The 19,655-nt window shown below is 43.1% G+C and overlaps 1 protein-coding gene across 3 annotated transcripts in view; it reads right to left on the bottom strand.

Annotated features, from left to right (window-relative positions):
• RNF214 (ring finger protein 214) overlaps positions 1-19,655 on the bottom strand; it is a 44,255-nt gene that overhangs the window by 23,866 nt on the left and 734 nt on the right. For 2 of the 3 annotated variants that reach the window (XM_047747368.1, XM_047747369.1), the window contains exons 2-6: positions 18,184-18,302; positions 15,412-15,919; positions 14,648-14,707; positions 10,262-10,402; positions 6,671-6,810 (exon numbers count right to left, since the gene is read on the bottom strand). In XM_047747368.1, the coding sequence (XP_047603324.1) occupies positions 6,671-6,810; positions 10,262-10,402; positions 14,648-14,707; positions 15,412-15,919; positions 18,184-18,302 (968 nt within the window). The remainder of the gene's footprint in view (positions 1-6,670; positions 6,811-10,261; positions 10,403-14,647; positions 14,708-15,411; positions 15,920-18,183; positions 18,303-19,655) is intronic. The other variant, XM_047747370.1, reaches the window with a different exon arrangement.

Raw genomic sequence — 19,655 nt, 5'->3', positions numbered from 1 at the left:
CTTCCCTGCAGTTTCTGACACTGTCAAGCACCTCCCCCTTTGAAGCCCTATACTACTATTCTAAGCTGTTTCCTTTTCTTTCTGCCTTCCCTTCCTCTTTGTACTCCCAAACTGTAGGTGTGCCTCAGCGTTCAGAACTGAGCCCTACTCTACACTTTCTCTCATGGAACACTTTCAGTCTTGTAACTGTCACCACCATGCAGTCAACTCCAAACCGAGACAAAGCATTTCTTCTACTCCAGGGTCCCACTTTCAATGGCCGACTGAGGATTTTAACTTCTATGTCTCGTATCATCACATTACCCTTACCCTCAGAACTTAAAATGGGAATTCCACTCCAATTACTATCCAGGTAGCACACAGTTACCCAGGGTCAATACCGAAGTTAGTTTTGACACCTCCCCCAGCCTTAATCTCTAAAATAATCAAGCATTAATTACTCCAGAATCCATTTCTTCCTTTTCATTCCACCATCATGAGTCTTGTAACAATCCTTAGAAACTCAGTTTATTGTAAGAGCTTCCCGGTTGGTGTCCCAGCCTCATTCTTTCCCCAAAATTCATCCCGCATATTTCTAAAACATCTCCAATTATGCATCTCCTATTTGTATAACTTCTGTGATTCCCTATATCCAAAAGATATTAACACATACTGAGCAGAAAAAGTTAAGTGAGATGTGTTACTTGCTGCAGTAACAGATTTCCAAATATGGACCCCTCCCAAAGAACCAGGCCTGCTGGTGTTCCTGCTCAGCCCCCTCCAACACTAAATCTGCGCTGGCCCTGTGACTCATTTTAACCAAAAGAATGCCACAGAAATAGCCCTGTGCCAGTTCCAAGTCTGTGCCTTAGGAAAGCCTAGAAACTTCCACTTTTGTACTCCTGGAAGCTCTGAGCCACCAAGTAAGAAATCTGGCCCCTCTGCTGGAAAGACCACCTGGAGAGGGAAAAGACACTATGGAGAGAGAGAATGAGAAAAGGCCTAGACTTGTCTGTGTCTCAGCTGGGCCCAGCCTTCCAGGGGTCCCTGCCAAGGCTCCAGAAATATGAATGATGCCATCTTGGGTGTTCCAGTCCCAGACGCCATCTGATCACAGCTACAGGAATGAACCTAGAGGAGACTAGCAGAACCATCCATCCGAGACTTAATCAACCCCCCAAGCTGTGAAAAATAATAAATTATTTTGTTTTAAGATACTAAATTTTTTTTTTAAGATTTTATTTGACAGAAAGAGATACAGCGAGAGAGAGAACACAAGCAGGGGGAGTGAGAGAGGGAGAAGCAGGCTCCCCACTCAGCAGGGAGCCAGACGTGGGGCTTGATCCCAGGACCCTGGGATCATGACCTGAGCTGAAGGCAGACTTAAAGATGGAGCCACCCAGGCGCCCCAAGATATTAAGTTATTGATGGTTGTTTTACACAGCAATGGATCATCAAAACACTTACTCTCAAGAAACTAACTATATGATGGGGGAGGCATTCAGGTCAACAAAAAGACCATCAGAGGTGTGTGTTAAGACAGAGGTATACTCAGCATGCTAATGCATACAGAGGAGGGTCATCTAAATGAAACCTTCACGATGTGTGAAGGGGAGAAGATGGGGAGGATCTGGGAAAAGCTTTCTAGAGTAGATAATACAGGCTGATTTTTAAATGAGTTCAGGTAGCAGTAAGTAAAAACCAGCAGGGTTCTTCGGGGGAGCAGTAAAACTATAGCTGGGGACATGAACAGGGACTAGGTCATTGAGGGCCTTCCATACTACACTAAAGAGCTAAAACTTTACCCTGAAAGCCATAAAGAACTATGAAAAATTTTCAGCAGGGAATTTACATTATCAGACGTGGATTTGAAAAAGATTTCTACGGTAGCTGTGTACTATACAAGTGAAAAGGGAGGAAAAGTGAAGGCATAGAAAGTTTCATACCCTACCTCAGTGATCCAGGACTGACGAGATCCTGAACTGGCAGGGTCAGCGTGAACAGGGAGGAGGATAATTTTTCTTTAAAGATTTTATTTACTTAATTTAATTTATTTATTTGACAGAGAGAAAGCACAAGCAGAGAGAACGACAGACAGGGGGAGAATGTGGGGCTCAATCCCAGGACCCTGGGATCATGACCTGAGCCAAAGGCAGCTGCTTAACCGACGAGCCACCCAGGCACCCGAAGAAAGGGATAATTAATATTAAGAATGTACAGGACTTGGTAAAAGTAGATGTGGTAGAAAGGGCGAAGAGAGAAGAATTTAGGATGACTCTTGGTTATTCAGTTTAGACCGGGGGTACTGAGTGCTGCCATGTTTGGAGAAATGGTAGAAGCAAGAGTGAACTGAATTTACATAAGGTACAAAGTTTAGACTCAGATACAGTGACCAGAGGAAAGGATGGCTGTGTCTGCTGAGAGCTGAGAAACGGAAAGAGGTTTCACTTAATGGTCTCTATTTTTACAGTGAAATAAAAAGTGAGATCATCTGCTAAGACTAAGGAGAGAAATGGTGGGGAGAGGAAGGTGAGAAAGGGAGGTAAAAGTTTGGGACAACCCTGAGAGGAAGAGGGAGCCCCGAGGATTCAGGTGATGTTAGCAGACACACAGGTGGAGGGTTGTCTCCAGAAGCACTCAGCAGCCCGGATATAAGGGCAGAGAAGTCAGACGGCTGACCTGACCCAGGACTGGAGTACTACAGAAGAATGAGAGGAAAGAGAATTGAGGGTAACACCAAGGGGGTAATCCAAGCAGGGGACGTGCCCCGAGGCTGGCATGAGGAAGACATGCTTCCAGGGAGCTGGAAGATTGGTGGGAAATGGAGTGAGGTCACCGAGCAAGAAAGGGGACATGAAGTGGTCAAAGCGTAGACTCACGGGAACGAGCGGACTGCTGGAAGGAAGGACAGCTATGGTCACGTACAGGATGTTGAAAGAGCCTGGCTCACTGCTCTGCACCCAGGAGATGCTCACAAGACTTAGTGATTTGCTAGGCAAGCTGCAAGGGCTTCTACACATACCAGTTACATAAACTAGCATTTGGAGAGAAATTTCCAAAACAAATCTTCATGCACCTTGTTGATTTCAATTTAGTGCAGACTCTGAAATGACACCTACAGTAATGCTTCCAGGGGTGCCAGGGTGCCTCAGTCGGTTGAACATCTGACTCTTGGCTTCGGCTCAGGTCATTATCTCGGGGTCCTCAGATCGAGCCCTGTGACAGGCTCTGCCCTCAGCGTGGAGTCTCTTTGTTCCTCTGTCTCTCTGCTCCTCCCCTACTCTCTTTCTCTTTCTCTCTCATAAATAAAATCTTTTTTAAAAAATATGTCCAACAGTAAGTCCCTCGATGTGCTACTTACCTATCACTCTATCATATGAGTTCATCAGGTGAGCTCAAAACATTTTCTTTTTCAAGATTTTATTTATTTATTTAAGAAAGAGAGAGAGAGAGAACATGAACCTCATGAGCCAGGGGAGCGGTAGAGGGAGAGGGAGAAGCAGGCTTCCCGCTGAGCAGGGAGCCCAGTGCAGCGCTCAACTGCAGGACCCCGAGATCATGACCTGTGCCGAAAGCAGGCGTTTAACCAACTGAGCCCCACAGGTGCCCCATGCTCAGAATATTTTTTTAAAAAGAAGAATCATGCTTGGTATGTCAGTTCTTGTTTTTTGTCCCGGGTACTTCTATGAATCAACTAACGATGTCTTTTAAAGTGCAGGCTCACCATCTTCTACTGGGGAAGAGTCCTACTCATTGCTCCCCTTCCTTAGGCCAGCAATACCCCCCAAGAATAAAATCTGGGAATTAGGAAGGGACCCACAAAAGCAGGACAATGGCCATAACAAAGCTACCAGGTATCCAGGAGAAAATCATCGAACATGTGACTAAACTGAATATTACTCCCTTGGTTTTGGGGTTTTTTTGGTTAACTCAGGGTGTCCTCTTTACAATTATAATTACATTAAAATACATACTAGCCTCAAAGAGTACAAAGCACTCAGCAGATTTCTATTAAGTAAATTCACCTTAAATTTTTTAAAATTAATTAATTTAGTTGTGAGAAAGAGAGAGAGCAGGGAGTGGGCAGGAGCAGAGGGAGAAGGAAGGAGAATCCAAGCAGCCTCCACACCAATCACAGAGCCCAACTCGCTGAGCACAGAGCTGGACTCGGAACTCTAACCTCACGACCCGGAGATCACGAACTGAGCTGAAACCAAGAGCTGGACGCTTAACTGACTGTGCCACCCGGGCGCTCTGTAAATTCACTTTTATATAGCATCAATGTGAAATTCTCTCCTCCCAGCCAGGGCCACTGCAATGTGGGCCACTGTCACTCTCATGCAGGCTCTGACAGGTTAAGTCTCCTAACTGGTCCTCTACACTACTCCCATCCACTTTCCACCCGCCAAAGTAATTTATCTAAAATGCAGAACTCCTCCTTTGATACCTCTCCTCACTTAAAATCTTTCAGTATCTCTATCAGGGAAAAACCCAAACTCCTGATACATGAGTCTTTTGTGACAGGCTTCCCACTGCTGTACTGGTCTCATTCCTCCCCACCTCCCTACAGCTCAGGTGCTGTTCTCTCTTGTCTGTAGGCCGCCTGCCTACAATGTTTTTCCCCTATTCTTTGCCCCAGTTCCTCCATGTACCAACCTCCACCCCTGAAACTCTTTCTTTGCAAGTTACCGGTTTAATCCAGGATCAAACCAAGGCTCATGCACTGCGTGCGGAGTTCATATTCCCCTTCACCTTTCAGGATTTAATTCTGGAAATCACTTCCTCTGGGAATGCCTCTCTGACTCCCCCGCCTCGTTTGGGTTCCATTACCCCTTCTACGTGCTCTCATACCACCATTATTATGGTATCATTATACTAGTTTGTAATTATCTACTTGTCATCTCTCCTAGTCAACAATAAGCTCCACGAGGACCTTCTATTCTCCAGGCCCATATTGTCAGGCTCGCAGTAGACACTCAGTAAGTGTTGGCTGGCGGAATGAGAGCTATGAACAGGAAACATGACTGTTATGGCCTGAATTGGGTCCCCCGCAGATTCATGTGTTGAAGCCCTCACCAGCAATTTGGTTGTATTTGGAGATAAGGCCTTTAATGAAGTAATTAAAGTTAAATGAGATCATAAGGATCAGGCTCTAATCCAATAGGTCTGGTGTCCTTACACAAAGACGAGAGACACTTCGATTAAGCACACGGGGAGGAAAGGCCATGTGAGGACAGAGAGTGAAGGCAGCAGTGCTATGCTAGTCAAGAAGACAGGCTTCACCAGAAACCAACCCTGCTGGCATCTTAATCTTGGACTTCCAGCCTTTACAACTGTGAGACAATAAATTACTATTGTTTAAGTCACCCAGTCTGTGATGACTCTGTGATGGCAGTCTGAGCAGACAAACACAATGACCAAAATCTCTGGGCCCACAGTTACTGTGGATGATGGAATGCAATCCATCCATCCCTGCTAGAACAAAGATAAATACAGAAGACTTCTTCCACCTACTTCTGGAAAAGTGAACTCCACATTCCACAGAAACCATGACAGAAAGTGTCATTCTAATGATTGTAACACATAAGAAAGCCCAATTGTATCTTCCAGACCACGAGCAGTAAACTGTTAGCATCAATCACCATCTGGGCTTATCCACTCAGAAGGCAGAGAAAGTGGTCAGAGATCACATTAAGAGTGTAGAGTACACATCAAAAGGAAATCTTTCACAGAGCCTAGAATTATCATGACAGATTCACCTTCCCAGCTTCTGCTAAGACTGCTGCTAACGTCTCTGTTTCACCATCCCCCTCCAGCCTGTGAAGATGATGGCAGAGGCCATGTTGTTGGTGGGAGGTGGCAGGGTGTCCGATCACTAACAATACCAGGTATAGCATTATGCTTCTAGCACACTCTTCATAATCGCTGACACATGGATCTTCATGGACAACTGACCGACCTTCAAAGCATTATCATTCAATTCTCAAACAGATTGGTCCTTAGGCTCTTTCTCAAACATTCTTTCTCATGCTGACCTTTTACGGTTACCGCCTTTCACACCTGGAAAATGATTCAACCAATGAGCTTGCTACTTTTCCCTCAGAGCTCTGACTCATCAGCAGGCCAAGATTTTCTTGATAAAAGCACATTTTAGAATTTAAATAAAATCATCAGGGTTCACATTATTTCGACTTCCATGTTAAGAAACTTGGAAAACTGAATATTTGACCAAATTCTATGCACACCTTGATCTTGCTGTAGTACCCAAAAGAGAACAGAGATCCACTGAATAATTCTTTCCAAAGGCTTACTTACAATGTTATTGTTTGAAATTTGTTTTGGTGCTGAATAACATAATCAAAATATTCCCAAAGCCTGAACTTCTAAAAAAAACCAGGTTCAAAGCAAGTGAAGCAGGTGTTAGATGCTTTTCAAAATCTTGATCATACTTAGGACCCAACAATCAGCTGCTATTATTTTCAAGGTATTATTGAATCTGAAAAAAACATTTTTTTTTTTTAATTGAATCTAACACAATGTGCTGAAAAAGCTAAAATCATTAGAGGATTTTATTTGTGCACTTGTTTTTCAAATAAAAATTAGACCAAAACTAGGAACACAAACACGACTGGATGCTACGTATAAATCCACACACGCACACAGGGGTTTTACTCTTGACAGCATCATTTACCTTCTGCCCTTCTCACAAAGCTTCTCGATTTCAGCTTTCAGATCCTGCTCCTTCTGCAAAAACTCCTTCTTTTCTTTCTCTATCTTCTTCTTTGTTTCTTCTCGCTTTATTGTTACATCCTGGATAGCTTTTAGTATCTCCTGAGTCCCCCATAATTATAGTCACACACAAATAAAGAAGGAAATGAATTAGTTCTTTTGGTCTGAAGGTTATTTTCAACGAACACAAGTTAATACATGGACTCTGGTAAATTCAAGCTGAATTGAAGGAATCGGGTTGATGCGTAGCTCTGAAAGCCAGTATTTAGATGTAAGAGAGAAAGTTACAATAAAGCAGATTTCAATTCAGCAGGAGCAAAAATTTCTAACAATCACAACTGTTCAAAATGGAATTTACTGCCTTGAGAAGCAACAACCCTCCATTACCCATGTTCAGATAAAGGCCAAATGAACACCTGCTAAGAATGCTGAGAAAGGCATTCTTATACGGGGTGGGAATTCATTATGTCCTACAAAAATGGTCCTGTTTTGTTTTGTTAAGGTTCTGCTTTCTTATGTGTGAGTTTTTTGGTTCCTCTTATACTTTAATAAAAATATATGTCTTTGCAGTAAGAAGTGGAATAGTAAAAAAGTGATAGTTAAGTCACTCCTTAATCCATGCCAATTCCACCCATAATTAATATGTTCACTGTTTCGTAGAACTGCTTTCACATCTTTATTCTCACACAAACACACATATACTTAAATATGTAGTTCTTTGCTTTTGTGTTTCTTCCAAATGAGATGATTTTTTTTTTAAAGATTTTTATTTATTTACTTGTCAGAGAAAGAGACAGAGAGAGAACACAAGCAGGAGGAGCGGCAGGCAAAGGGAGTAGCAGACTCCCCATGCAGGACTTGATCCCAAGACCCCGGGACCACAATCTAAGCCAAAGGCAGATGCTTAACCAACTGAGCCACCCAGGCTCAGTCAATCATGAGATGATTTTATACACATTATTTTGCATCCTGCTTTTTTTCACTTGATGTGAGCATACTGTCAATACAGATTTAACTGGGGACACTTGCGTGGCTCAGTTGGTTAAACATGTGATTGGTTTCGGCTCGGGTCATGATCTCAGGGCTGCAGGATCGAGCCCCGTCAGGCTCCGTGCTCAGTGCGGATGTGCCTGGGATTCTCTCCCTTCTCTCTCTACCACTCCCCCACTCAAGTGTACTCTCTTTTTCTCAAATAAATAAATAAATCTTAAAAAGTAAAGTAAAATAAATATATAGATTTAACTTAAAAATAGCAGTATATGACATAACATGTATATGTATATATATCCAATTTATCTAACTATTCTATGTAAGGAGTCCGTCAAGTTGACTCCAGTTTTCTCTAACTACACAAAATACTGCAATAAATACACTGTGTATCTACATTTTCATATAAAAACTTTTATTTCTGTAGAAAAGACTTAATGAAATGATTGCTAGGTCATTGTATATTTTAAGTCTTAACTGACAATTCTTAGTAACTTTTGCAAAAACGCTGTTAACAATTCATATACAAATGTCTGAAAAGGGTTCATTTTTCCTCACTCTTGATAACCTGTTTCATTTTTGCCAATCTTCTGAGGGGAGAGAGAGGAATGGTATCTAATCATTTTAAGAAACATTCTCCTAACTCCCATTCTCTACTGTTTGTGCAGTTGGCCTCCTCCAACTAAAATAAGCATTCAGTGCAGAGACTATGTTCCCTTTACTGCTAAATTTGCAGAGACTGGATCAGGAACTCTGAAAATATTTGCTAAATGAATGAATGAATGAATTCCAGTGAGGCTGAGGCTGAGCTTTTTATATATTATCCACTTGCTTTTCTTCTTCTGTATACTACCATTTATAATTGTTTTTAAAGATTTTATTTATGTATTTGAGAGAGAGAGTGCGCACAAGCGCATGAGCAGAGAGCCGAACTCAGGGCTTGATCCCAGGATCCTGAGATCTTGACCTGAGCTGAAGGCAGATGCTTGACTGGCTAGGCCACCAAGATGCCCCACCATTAATAACTGTTGTAGGCAAAATAATAACACCTTCCCCCAAAATATGTCCATGTTCTAATCTAACCTAATCCCTGGGACCTGTGACTATGTTTCTTTCCACGGGAAAAGGGACTGTGCAGATCTGACTAAGGTAAAGACCCAGATGCAGGGAGATAGTCCTGGATCATCTGGGTGGGCATAATATAATCACACAGGTCTTTCAAGGTGGAGAACCTTTCTCAATTGTGATCTGAGGAAGTTGTGACTAGGAAGGAGTGGTCAGGCATGCAAATTTGCTGAACCTGAAGATGGAGAAGGGGTCCACAAGTCAAGGAATACAAGCAGCCTCTAGAAGCTGGAAATGTAGGGAGAGGTATTCTCCCCCAGAGTCCCCAGAAAGTGATGCAACCCTGCCAATACTTGGATGCTAGCCCAGTGACTTGTTGGACTTCTGACCTATAGGACTGTGAGATAATAAATTTGTGTTGTGTTCAGGTGGCAAATTGATGGTAATTTGTTATAGGAAAAACAGGAAACTATACAATAACCCTTCCTGAGTTTTTTCTAGAGTACTTGACTTCTACCATGAACTTGTAGGAGACTCAGAACACAGATATGGATATTAAACCCTTTATCAGATGTACTACAAATACTTTCCCAATCTACCTCTGATCTTCTGATGTTTTTTGTATCATCTGCCATATCAGAAGTTTTAAAGTATACATAATTAAATCAATTCATTTTTCTATGGCTTCTGGGTTTTTTACCTGGCTTAAAGTGACCTCTTGCAAGCCAAGGTTTTATAAACATTCTCCTAAATTTCCTTCTAATTTACACTTTTTCCAGTTTTCATAAGTAGATTTTTAAAATCTATTAGAATTATATTTTGGGTTTTTTTTTAGGATTTTATTTATTTATTTGACAGATAGACACAGTGAGAGAGGGAACACAAGCAGGGGGAGGTGGAGAGGGAGAAGCAGGCTTCCCGCTGAGCAGGGAGCCTAACGTGGGGCTCCATCCCAGGACTCTGAGATCATGGACCTGAGCTGAAGGCAGGCGCTTACAACTGAGTTACCAGGTGCCCCTAGAATTATGTTTTTTAATATAACATAAGAGTCTAATTACATGGTTTTCCAGGTAACATATGTCAACAAAATATATTAATTAACTTTTGTCTCTAAACTAAAATAGAAGTGAGAGTTTGGGGGCTCCTGGGTGGCTCAGTCAGCTGAGTGTCCAACTCTTGGTTTCAGCTCTGGTCACGACCTCAGAGTCGTAGGATCAAGTGTCTCGTTGGGCTCTGCGCTCAATGGGGAGTCTGCCTGAGATTCTCTCCCTATGCCCCTCCAATGGCTCAAGGACATGCACGCTCTCTCTGTCAAATAAATAAAATCAAAACAAAAAACTGAGATTTTGAACAAGATACCCTCAAAGCTTCCTTTTATCCTTAAAATTCTAACACAACCATTAAAAAGATAAACATTGCTCTTCCACCAATTCAGAAACAAAATTACAGCCTGATTAGGGAGTGTAGCCATACTTATTGAGATTTAACATAAGCAGGGTACCTGGTGATTCTTCATTTCTTCTTCTCTCCTTTGCTGGAGCTGCTTTAATTGCACTTGGAGCTGATTCTCCACTTGCCTCTGCTTGTCCAGGACCTCCTGGTAACGCTCCTTCAACAGTGTTCTCTCTGTCATCATTTTGTCCTATGTGTAACGAGAGAAGAAAAGTTTAATTCCCAAGTTTAACTGCAAAAAACACCAGCTGCCTGTTCGAGGCACTGTGCAGAGCTCTAAGCTGCAGGGTCCAATATTCTAACTACTAGCCATGAGTAGCTATATAAACTTCAATTAATTAAAGTAAGAACATTTTAAAATACAGCCCCTCAGTCACCTAGCCACATTTCCAAGTACTCAGTACTTAGTCCCAAGAATAAATGGCTACCACACTGGATAACACAGATAGAAGACATTTCCATCACTACAGGAAACCCTGTTGCACAGCACGGCTCGGGGGAAGGGGGTGGCAAGGAATGGCCTGTGGGCCAAATCCGGCCATTGTCTGAATTTTTTTCTTAAGATTTATTTATTCATTTCAGGGAGAGGGGGGAAGAGAGAGCGCGCGAACTTGCGTGCACAAGCAGGTGGAGGGGCCAAGGGAGAGGAAGAAAAGCAGACTCCGTGCTAAGCTCGGATCCCACAACCCTGAGATCATGACCAGAGCCAAAATCAAGAGTTGGAAGCTCAACCAACTGAGCTACCCAGTGCCCCTATAAATAAATTTTATAGGAAAATAGACATTCCCAATGGATTATGGGCTGCTTTTATCCTACAATGAATGGAATGGTTGCAACAGAACCCACAGAGCCCCAAAGCCTAAGACATTTACCCTCTGACCTTTTACAGAAAAAATTTGCCAATCACTGCTCTAGGGAATAAGAAGAAGGAAGCATTTTATCAGAACAAGAAGAAATGAGTAGGTAAAAACAAAAATACAAAAAACAGATCACCTATTCAAAACTGCATCCAGAAAAGAGGATTCCTTACTGGCCATTAGCGCTGAAAATGGACAGATCCACTAAAGAGGTCTGGGGAACCTGATATTCAGACTGGACAAATCAGCAAGCTCTCATACATGAGCACAAGAGTAGAAGAAAGGTTTCTGAGGATCACAGTTCAGCTCTGCCTCCCCATATCCGTAAATCAAGAAAAGTGATAGTTATGTTTCAAAGGGATGCTAAGAGACGGTCAATTTAAAACACACTTAGTATAAGGCAGCCCATGTCAAATTTAAACAAAGAGCATTCAACTGAACTTATTCATTAAAAGATTAACTATTTTCAAAGAAAAAACAGGTTTTAGAGGCGAACAAAGGAAAACTTATTACATTATGATAATAAAAACAAAGTTTCAAGATAGGACTTTAGCGGAGCACCTGGGTAATGTAGTCGGTTAAGTGTCCGACTCTTGGTTTCAGCTCAGGTCACGGTCTCAGGGTTGTGAGATCCAGCCCTATATAGGGCTCTGTTCTCAGCACAGAGCCTGCTTGGGATTCTCTCTCCCTCTCACTCTGCCCCTCCTCCTTGTGCTCCCTATCTAAAATAGATAAATAAATCTTTTAAAAAAAAGGGATTTTAGCTCTGCAATAAACTAGTCCTTAGTCCAGGTGCTGAAATGTGATTAGGGCTCCCAGAGACTCTCCAGTCTCATGTCTTTTTTTTTTTTTTTAAGATTTTATTTATTTATTTGACAGACAGAGATCACAAGTAGGCAGAGAGGCAGGCAGAGAGAGAGAGGGGGAAGGGAAGCAGGCTCCCTGCTGAGCAGAGAGCCCGATTTGGGGCTCGATCCCAGCACCCTGGGATCATGACCTGAGCCGAAGGCAGAGGCTTAAACCACTGAGCCACCCAGCACCCTCAGGCTCACGTCTTTATAGGGATTCTGAACCTGGGATCTATGGATCGCCCTCAAGGGTCTCTAAACTCTTTGAAATAGGGGAATGTGGTGGGGAGGATAAATTTTTCTGAGAGGAGAATTAAGTTTTCAAAAGATTCCAAAGGAGGACTTTAAACCAAGCAAAAGATTAAGAACCAATAAATGCAACTAGTAGGTAAGAGGAATATTTTCTTTCTTCAGCACAGCTCTTTCCCTTTATTTCCTTGTGGTACCTTCTCCGCCCACAATGCTTCTTTAGAGCAACAGGGGCCAGGGGAAAAAACCACCAGTCTCGTGGAAAGAAGTCTCAAGGTACACACTGTTAGTACATACAAAAACATAACTGAAAGGCTATAGAGTAAACTACTTCATCCATTATCATTTCATCTTAACAAGCCAAAGTTACTTGGTTTAATCAGTGTCTAATCAGTTCCTAGAACCAGAAGTTATAATTTCAAATGCAGCCAGTGGGAAATTACCATAAATGCACAAAAAAAGGAAACAAAACAGGAGCCAGATTTCTTGCATTGCTACCAAGCTTAACACCTGCCTAGTTCCACTGACTTGTTAAAAGCATGTGGGCCCAAGTGTATGTTAACTAACTAGAATTTAAAGGAAAATTTGGAAAAAATAAAATAATATAAAATAAAACAAAATAAAGGCATGTAGGCCACCCCGCTACCCAAAAGAAAACAGCCACACAAAACATAACCCTGTGCCTCTTCTGGCCCAATCACTTGGTAGTTTCCATTCCTGCTTCAGACTGATGCTAAAACTTATTTATAACTTAGTTGCCCCTTGGATTGCTATAGTCATCAGAACCCCACCATACAACGGTGGGGACAAAATAAATACTCTATGTGAAGTGCTTAGAGTAAGTATTCAAGAAAAGGTGAATCCCCACCCCGCCCCCTTCCCTGGAACTTCTCTTCTGGCTTGGTTTTCACCCAGCACATCTCCACCAGCTCGCTTATCTCTAGGATCTTTTTACCTACTGTTAGGAGTAACTCCAAGTTGCTACCCTGTATTTAAAAAACTTTATTCACTTCATCTTGCTAATATACTCCCATAACTTCCTTCCTTCCATCTGCCCCTCAATTTCTTCAACTTGAACAAATACCTACTTTCTTATCTGGTTGCTATAAGCACTTTCTCCTTTTTTTTTTCCACTCAGTTAACACATATTACTCTAAAAACCTTTCCTGATGCTAGGGTACCTTTCCCAGCATCATCCTTCCTCTTGAAAAATACACACTTTGATATCCATATTCTTTTTTTTTTTTTTTTTAAGATTTTATTTATTTAGGGGCACCTGGGTGGCTCAGTTGGTTAAGCAGCTGCCTTCGGCTCAGGTCTTGATTCCAGGGTCCTGGGATCAAGTCCCACATTGGGCTCCTTGCTCGGCAGGGAGTTTGCTTCTCTTGCTGCCTCTGCCTGCCTCTCTGCCTGCTTGTGCGTACTCTCTCTCTATCTGGCAAATAATTTTTTTAAAAAATCTTAAGATTTTATTTATTTATTTGACAGAGAGAGAGATCACAAGTAGGCAGGGAGGCAGGCAGAGAGGCAGGCAGAGAGAGAGGGGGGAAGCAGGCTCCCGGCTGAGCAGAGAGCCCAACGCAGGGCTCGATCCCAGGACCCTGAGACTGTGCCCTGAGCCAAAGGCAGAGGCTTAACTCACTGAGCCACCCAGGCGCCCCTGGTATCCATACTCTTGAGGGTGGAAGTTTCTACCACAAAATACCAGAGATAGATCAGAGACCATTTTAACAAAGATAAATGTGCAGCTTTCTAGGTTTTAAAAACCAATTACTAGGAATAAAAGGGAAGATACGACTCAACGGTACACCAGAAAAAGACCTGATGGGAGTCTGGCTGAAAGCTCAAAATGCTGAGCAGACTGCCACAGTTAGCCAAGGGAGACTTGAGAAATAGTGTCTAGCAGGATAGACAGAAGGAGAACCCCACTGTGTTGCGACTTCATTATTCTGTACTTGGATTATTGTATTTAGTTCTCAGGATCACATTTTCAAAGCAACATTGATAAGATGGAACGTGTCCAGGTGGAAAAGTCACCAGGGCAAGGGAAGGCTGGAAAATATATTCGATGAAGAAAAGAAGAATGTTAAAAACGTCTGGGAATGTTTTTTTCTGGAAAGATTCATCCTTGAGGAGTAAGAGGAAGAGGGATAAACAAACTTCAAGGATACGCAGGGCCAACAAGTAAAGGAAGATTTGGATTTAGTCTACACAGCTCAGGAGAGCACTCTAAGTATGACAGGTGCAATCCTCACCTCAGAACAAGATGCAACAATAAGAGCTCTTTGTCAAATACAATAGGTTGCTTTACGAGTAGTAAGCTTCCCATCTCTGGGAGTGATCAAGTAGAAAGAAGTTAGCTGACCATCTGTTAGGGATTTGAAAAGGAGATTCCTGCACCTTTTCCAGCTGAGATGGTATGACTCTAGATAGTCTGAGTGAATGATCTTGTATATTCACTGTGACAGTTTAAGTACTCACCAGATTCTTTTCAATATCTTGATCCGTGTTTACCTCTGAATCGGCCGTCTTAAAGTCAGTCTACAAAGAAAGAAACAATTATATTCAGGATTGTTCAGAGACGTTTTAAAAGGCAGAACTGCTCTTTAGTAATTTTACCTAGAAATCTGTGACAAGTAACTAAGCAGCTAAATTTTGTTTTCCCTTAGTGGCTTCTTAACAAGGGAAGAACTCTAGGTCTGGCAAATAGGAGCTGGCATGTATACTGCATGGAACATTTATCCCACAAAAGAACCTGAATGAGACCCAAGAGCTGACAGAGAGACAGCCTCAAGTATGAAATAAGAATTTCTCCCCCTACTGCCTACTGTGCCCATCTTTCCTCCTATAACAAAGCACGCCAAGCACTAGGAGGCAGGATCCACTATGCTTCTTAAGAGGTAGGTCAGAGAATTAACAAGGATTCCTCCTGCAAGGACAAAGATGGGAAATATGAATGCTAATGACCTACACTCATCCATTAGTCGGTGAAAGAGATTATACGTAGGTCATAAAGTTTCTCGGCGCCACGATAGGACCCTGGCTCCTGGCTTTATTATTTATTGAACACCAGAAGGATGACATCACACAGCACCGCACGAAAATCGTACGATAGTCGCCAATAAAAAAACGGGACAGAGTAGTTCTCCACCACCTACGAAGAAAAACGTCTCCTACCCTCGATAAATATAGAAATACATCAATAGCCCAAATTCCATGTTAGTAGTAGAAACTTGATACTTGACCTGTACAGCAATGTTCTGAGAAAGCTTCAGGGCAGAGCTATCCTGATCATCCTCATCCACTCTGACTCCTTCAACCCCATTTGCTGGAGGCACCACAGGTCGGAAATCCAAGCCTGTGTCCCTGCTACCTTCCTTTAGGATGGAGGCTGGTGGGGATTTCTCTTCAGAACAATTCCCGGAGGCAAGCTGCTTTGTATGGCCCCCTGCCTTAAGAGACCGAGTGACAGGATGGAGGTTCTCCCGGAGGCATGTGTCCCCCTCCTCTCCTGCTGTGTCGGCCACGTCCTTCAAATCAGACTGAGACCCACCGCCAGAAAGACAAAGGGCTGTGGCTAGCAAGTTTTCTCCTAAAACCGCCCGGTGCGCTGCTGAAGTGTCACCTGCTGATGAACCAGGATTCTGCTCTGGGTGTTCCAAATGGACATTTCTGTTATTCTCCTTGGTTATCGTTTGGCTACTTACACTCGACAGAGGCGAGTTCTTGTGCTTCTGTGCAGGGTCTTTGGGGCTATCAAAAACACAAGATAAAAAGTTTCACTCTTCACCCAATCTTAAGGAAGATTAAAGACATAATATCTTTAACGTAACGACTAGAAGAACAAAACCAGACTACATAAGCCCCTCAAATTATCAGAATGACGTGGAACTTGGTCTTTGCCCAGCGATTTTGACCCATATGCGGGGAGTGGAGCCTGATGGTTAGAAGCTGGGTGCTGGAAACAGACATTTCCTGTCGGGTGACCGTAACTAAACATAATAAATGACCCTGAAGAGCCTCAGATTTGTGAGGCCCAATTTGAATACTTTTGGGGAATGTCACTCAAACAGCCTACTACTCATTAAGAGTTTTTCATTAAGTGAGCTGTACTGACTTGGTTACACATCATGTTCTAATAAAAAAATATTAATTTAGAAGAAAGGTTTTTATTCCACTCTCACGTTTCATAAAAATAATTTTCATTCAAATCCCTCACACAGATCTTTGGCCAGAACCACCTTTCGGGTTCCTCGACAGTTTCCCAGAACACAGGATCCTCACTTGAGGTTGTATGAGGTACAGACACCAAATCCAAAACTGAAGCTGTCAGTGGGACCTTTATCCCGGACAAATACATGCACACGGAGAAACACTGGGAAAGCCGTTCTGTCGTTTGTCATGGCCAGTTACGTATTGCTTTTTCTGAGGAGATCTTTAAAACCGATTTACAGTGACATCTAACATTCACAACAGTGAACCTGCCACCCAGGAATAATGACTGCATCTGTGTGAAATTTCTTTGCCCCCTTTTTAAAAAAAAAAGCAAAAAAAAAAAAAAAAAACAGATTGTGTCAACTGATGTCCTTAAGTACCCCAAGCCAGCACTGACTGAGGCTTTAGGTGACGGTGCCTTCCTGTCCTCAACAACACATGTTGTTCAAAATAAAAGAACCAACAGTGCCTTTGGGGTACGAAAACCTTCATGAAGACCTCTAGCTGACTCCTTCCTGAGAGTTACCTGGGGAAGTGGGGGAAACACTTAGACTATTAATTTGGGCGTATACAGTGCAGTCCCCGGGTGCAAATCCTGCTCCGCTATTTACCAGTTGTCTGACTCTCATTAAGTTACTTCACCTCATTCGTCAAACTGAAACATAACCCACCTAATAGGGTTATTGGGAGGATGACGTGAAATCGGGCATCTGAAGTATTTAGTACAGGGCTTGGCACAGTACATATTCAATCAACCCTAGGTGCCATCACTATTCCTAGGAGTATGTGGATGATTCTACTTATAAAATGAAGATCCAGGATTATGGTTAGGCTTACTCAACATTTTCCCCCATTACCCATTAGCCAACAAATCTCTAATTTAAACCGGTATTTATGAGGTGCTACCGAGTCAGACAAGCCTGGGTTCAAACCCTGACTCCAGTGTAGCTCGGCAACCCTGAGGCACGTGTGTCTCAATCTCCTCACCTGTAAATGGGAATAACATTAGCACCTCCCTCCTAGGGCTGTTATGAGGATTAAATGTGTTAATACATATTCAACTGTTGGTACAGTATGATCTATTATATCGGGTCCCAGGTGCTCTAGAAAAGAGTTGAGGAGGAATATAGAGTTGACTTAGCACAACACTGTACATAACTATGCATTAAGGACTGTACGATGCAAAGCTGGGAAACCGTAATTCAGCCCTCAAGAGTGTAGACAGGAGGCAAAATATCTACGTGAAGCAGGAAGCCATAGGAACAAAGCTATCTGTAGATAATACAGATACACGTATATCTGTGGGTATGTACGAATATACACGTGCTTTACACATATATACGTGTACACATCCGTATCTCTATGATATATAATGATATATAATATCATGATATATATATACACAATATAATGATATATAATGATATATAATATCATTATAATATATGTAATCATAACGTAAATATACAGGCATAATATGCAGATATAGACACAGATATTATGTTATAAATATACAATTAATTGAACATACAGTAAAGGGTGAGGAAATACTAGCATTTTCAGAAGAGTTTCACCCCCTGTATTCCACTGACACACTTAGCATGCCTGCTGAGTGCCAGATGCTCTGTTAGGTACCATAAATACACACAGGGATCAGACAGTCTCCACCTTTAAAAAGCTTACTCTGGCCCAGGGCCATTAGAGCCAAAAAGAGGAAAACTCCACTCCGTTTCCGTAAGAAGCCATCCCACAAAAGCCCTTCGCCCGAATGAAATCTTCCCAGTCAAGGATGCATACGTTACCTTAGACCATCTGGGAGACCTTCGTCTGATTTGGAAGCACATAAACTAGAGGAGGATTCTGGAGGATTGGGGGCACTGGACACCACACCAGCTACCTCAGACGCCGCCGCCATCATGCTCTGTACATTCAGAAACAAATTACAGGCTGCATGTTTCCAATTTTTAAAACGAGCCTATCTTTCCCTGTTGGAAGGTCCATACCAGAGTTGTTCCAGGAAAGAAACACAAAGAAAAAGCTGGGTCCCAAGAGAAAATACTAAGAGTTTTTCTGTAGCAGGGTATTAAAAGAGCCTCTGGGCACAAGAGGCCCCAGTGGACACGGATCCTCAAAAATCACCAGCTTTATATAAATCTCTAGGAGTCTGTGCAAAGCTTTCCCACTTTTGGCAGAGATGCAGTCATTTAAAACAGACTACAGTGTGTGAGAATCGTCCAAACGGTCCACATGCCTTCTTTACCTAGTATTATTTACAAAGAATGCATTTGGGGCCTAATAATCAACCACAGCATACATTTTAAATCATTACAATCATCCTCTGTTCATTTAAGTAAAGTTGTTTGGAGGTGCTCATGTGTGAGAAAAGAGCAATGCGATGTTGGGCAATCAGAGCATCTTCTAGCGTCAGTGTGCTCCCCACACACGGGAAATGTTTGAGAGCCACTGATGGAGAAAAATACAGACTCTTCAGAGTTACTACAGGAATGCAAAAGAGTACAGGAATCTTGGGTACTCCTCCAAGAAACAGAGAGGCTGAGAAACAGGGTAATCCAAGTCAGGGGATGGGGATGGAGGCCTTTCCTGGATCAGGAGGTCATCCTTTGTGTAGCAGGACAAACTCACAGCCCTCTACGGTGAAGACAAAGGGGGAAAAAAATTGGGGGGGGGTGGAAGTGTTAGTTTAAATTCTTGTTTTTATTTTAATAGCATCACAGGTATTTACACCGCCCCATCTCCGCCCGGAACCTTCAAGCATGGGCAAGGATGGAGACTGGGCGCTGTCAACACTTCAGTCACAGGCCGGCGATCCGCTGTGCCTCAGTTTCCCCCATTATACAAAGCTCCTAGGAGGAAATGGGCCCCAATCGCCATTACTGCTCCCTTGGGTGCAAACATCCTGCCCCGACAGAGCCCAGGGTCGGGGGTCCTCGGTGCCCAGGGCATGGGTTCTACGTGCGACTCTGCCGCTACAGCCCAAAGGGGAGCGGGCCAGGTACGTCGGGCTGCAGGCTGCGGCGCGGGGTAAGAAGTCGAACGTGTCAAGGGAATCCCTGGGGCGACCGCCAGCGAGGTGGCGACGCCGGGAGCGACGGGTGCTCGGGGGGGGGGGGGGGGGGGGGAACGGGGCACGGCCGCGAAGGGGACAATGGGGGAAGCAGAGCCGGGCGGCCACGGCCGCCTCAACCGGGGACCGCTAAGTCCGCCGCCTCCTCCGGCCGGGCCCCCCCCATCCCCCTCTATCGCGCCCCCCACC

This window comes from Lutra lutra, chromosome 10, assembly GCF_902655055.1.
Source record: "Lutra lutra chromosome 10, mLutLut1.2, whole genome shotgun sequence".
NCBI classification, from domain to species: Eukaryota; Metazoa; Chordata; class Mammalia; order Carnivora; family Mustelidae; genus Lutra; species Lutra lutra.
This window is presented reverse-complemented; position numbering and strand designations above follow the sequence as displayed.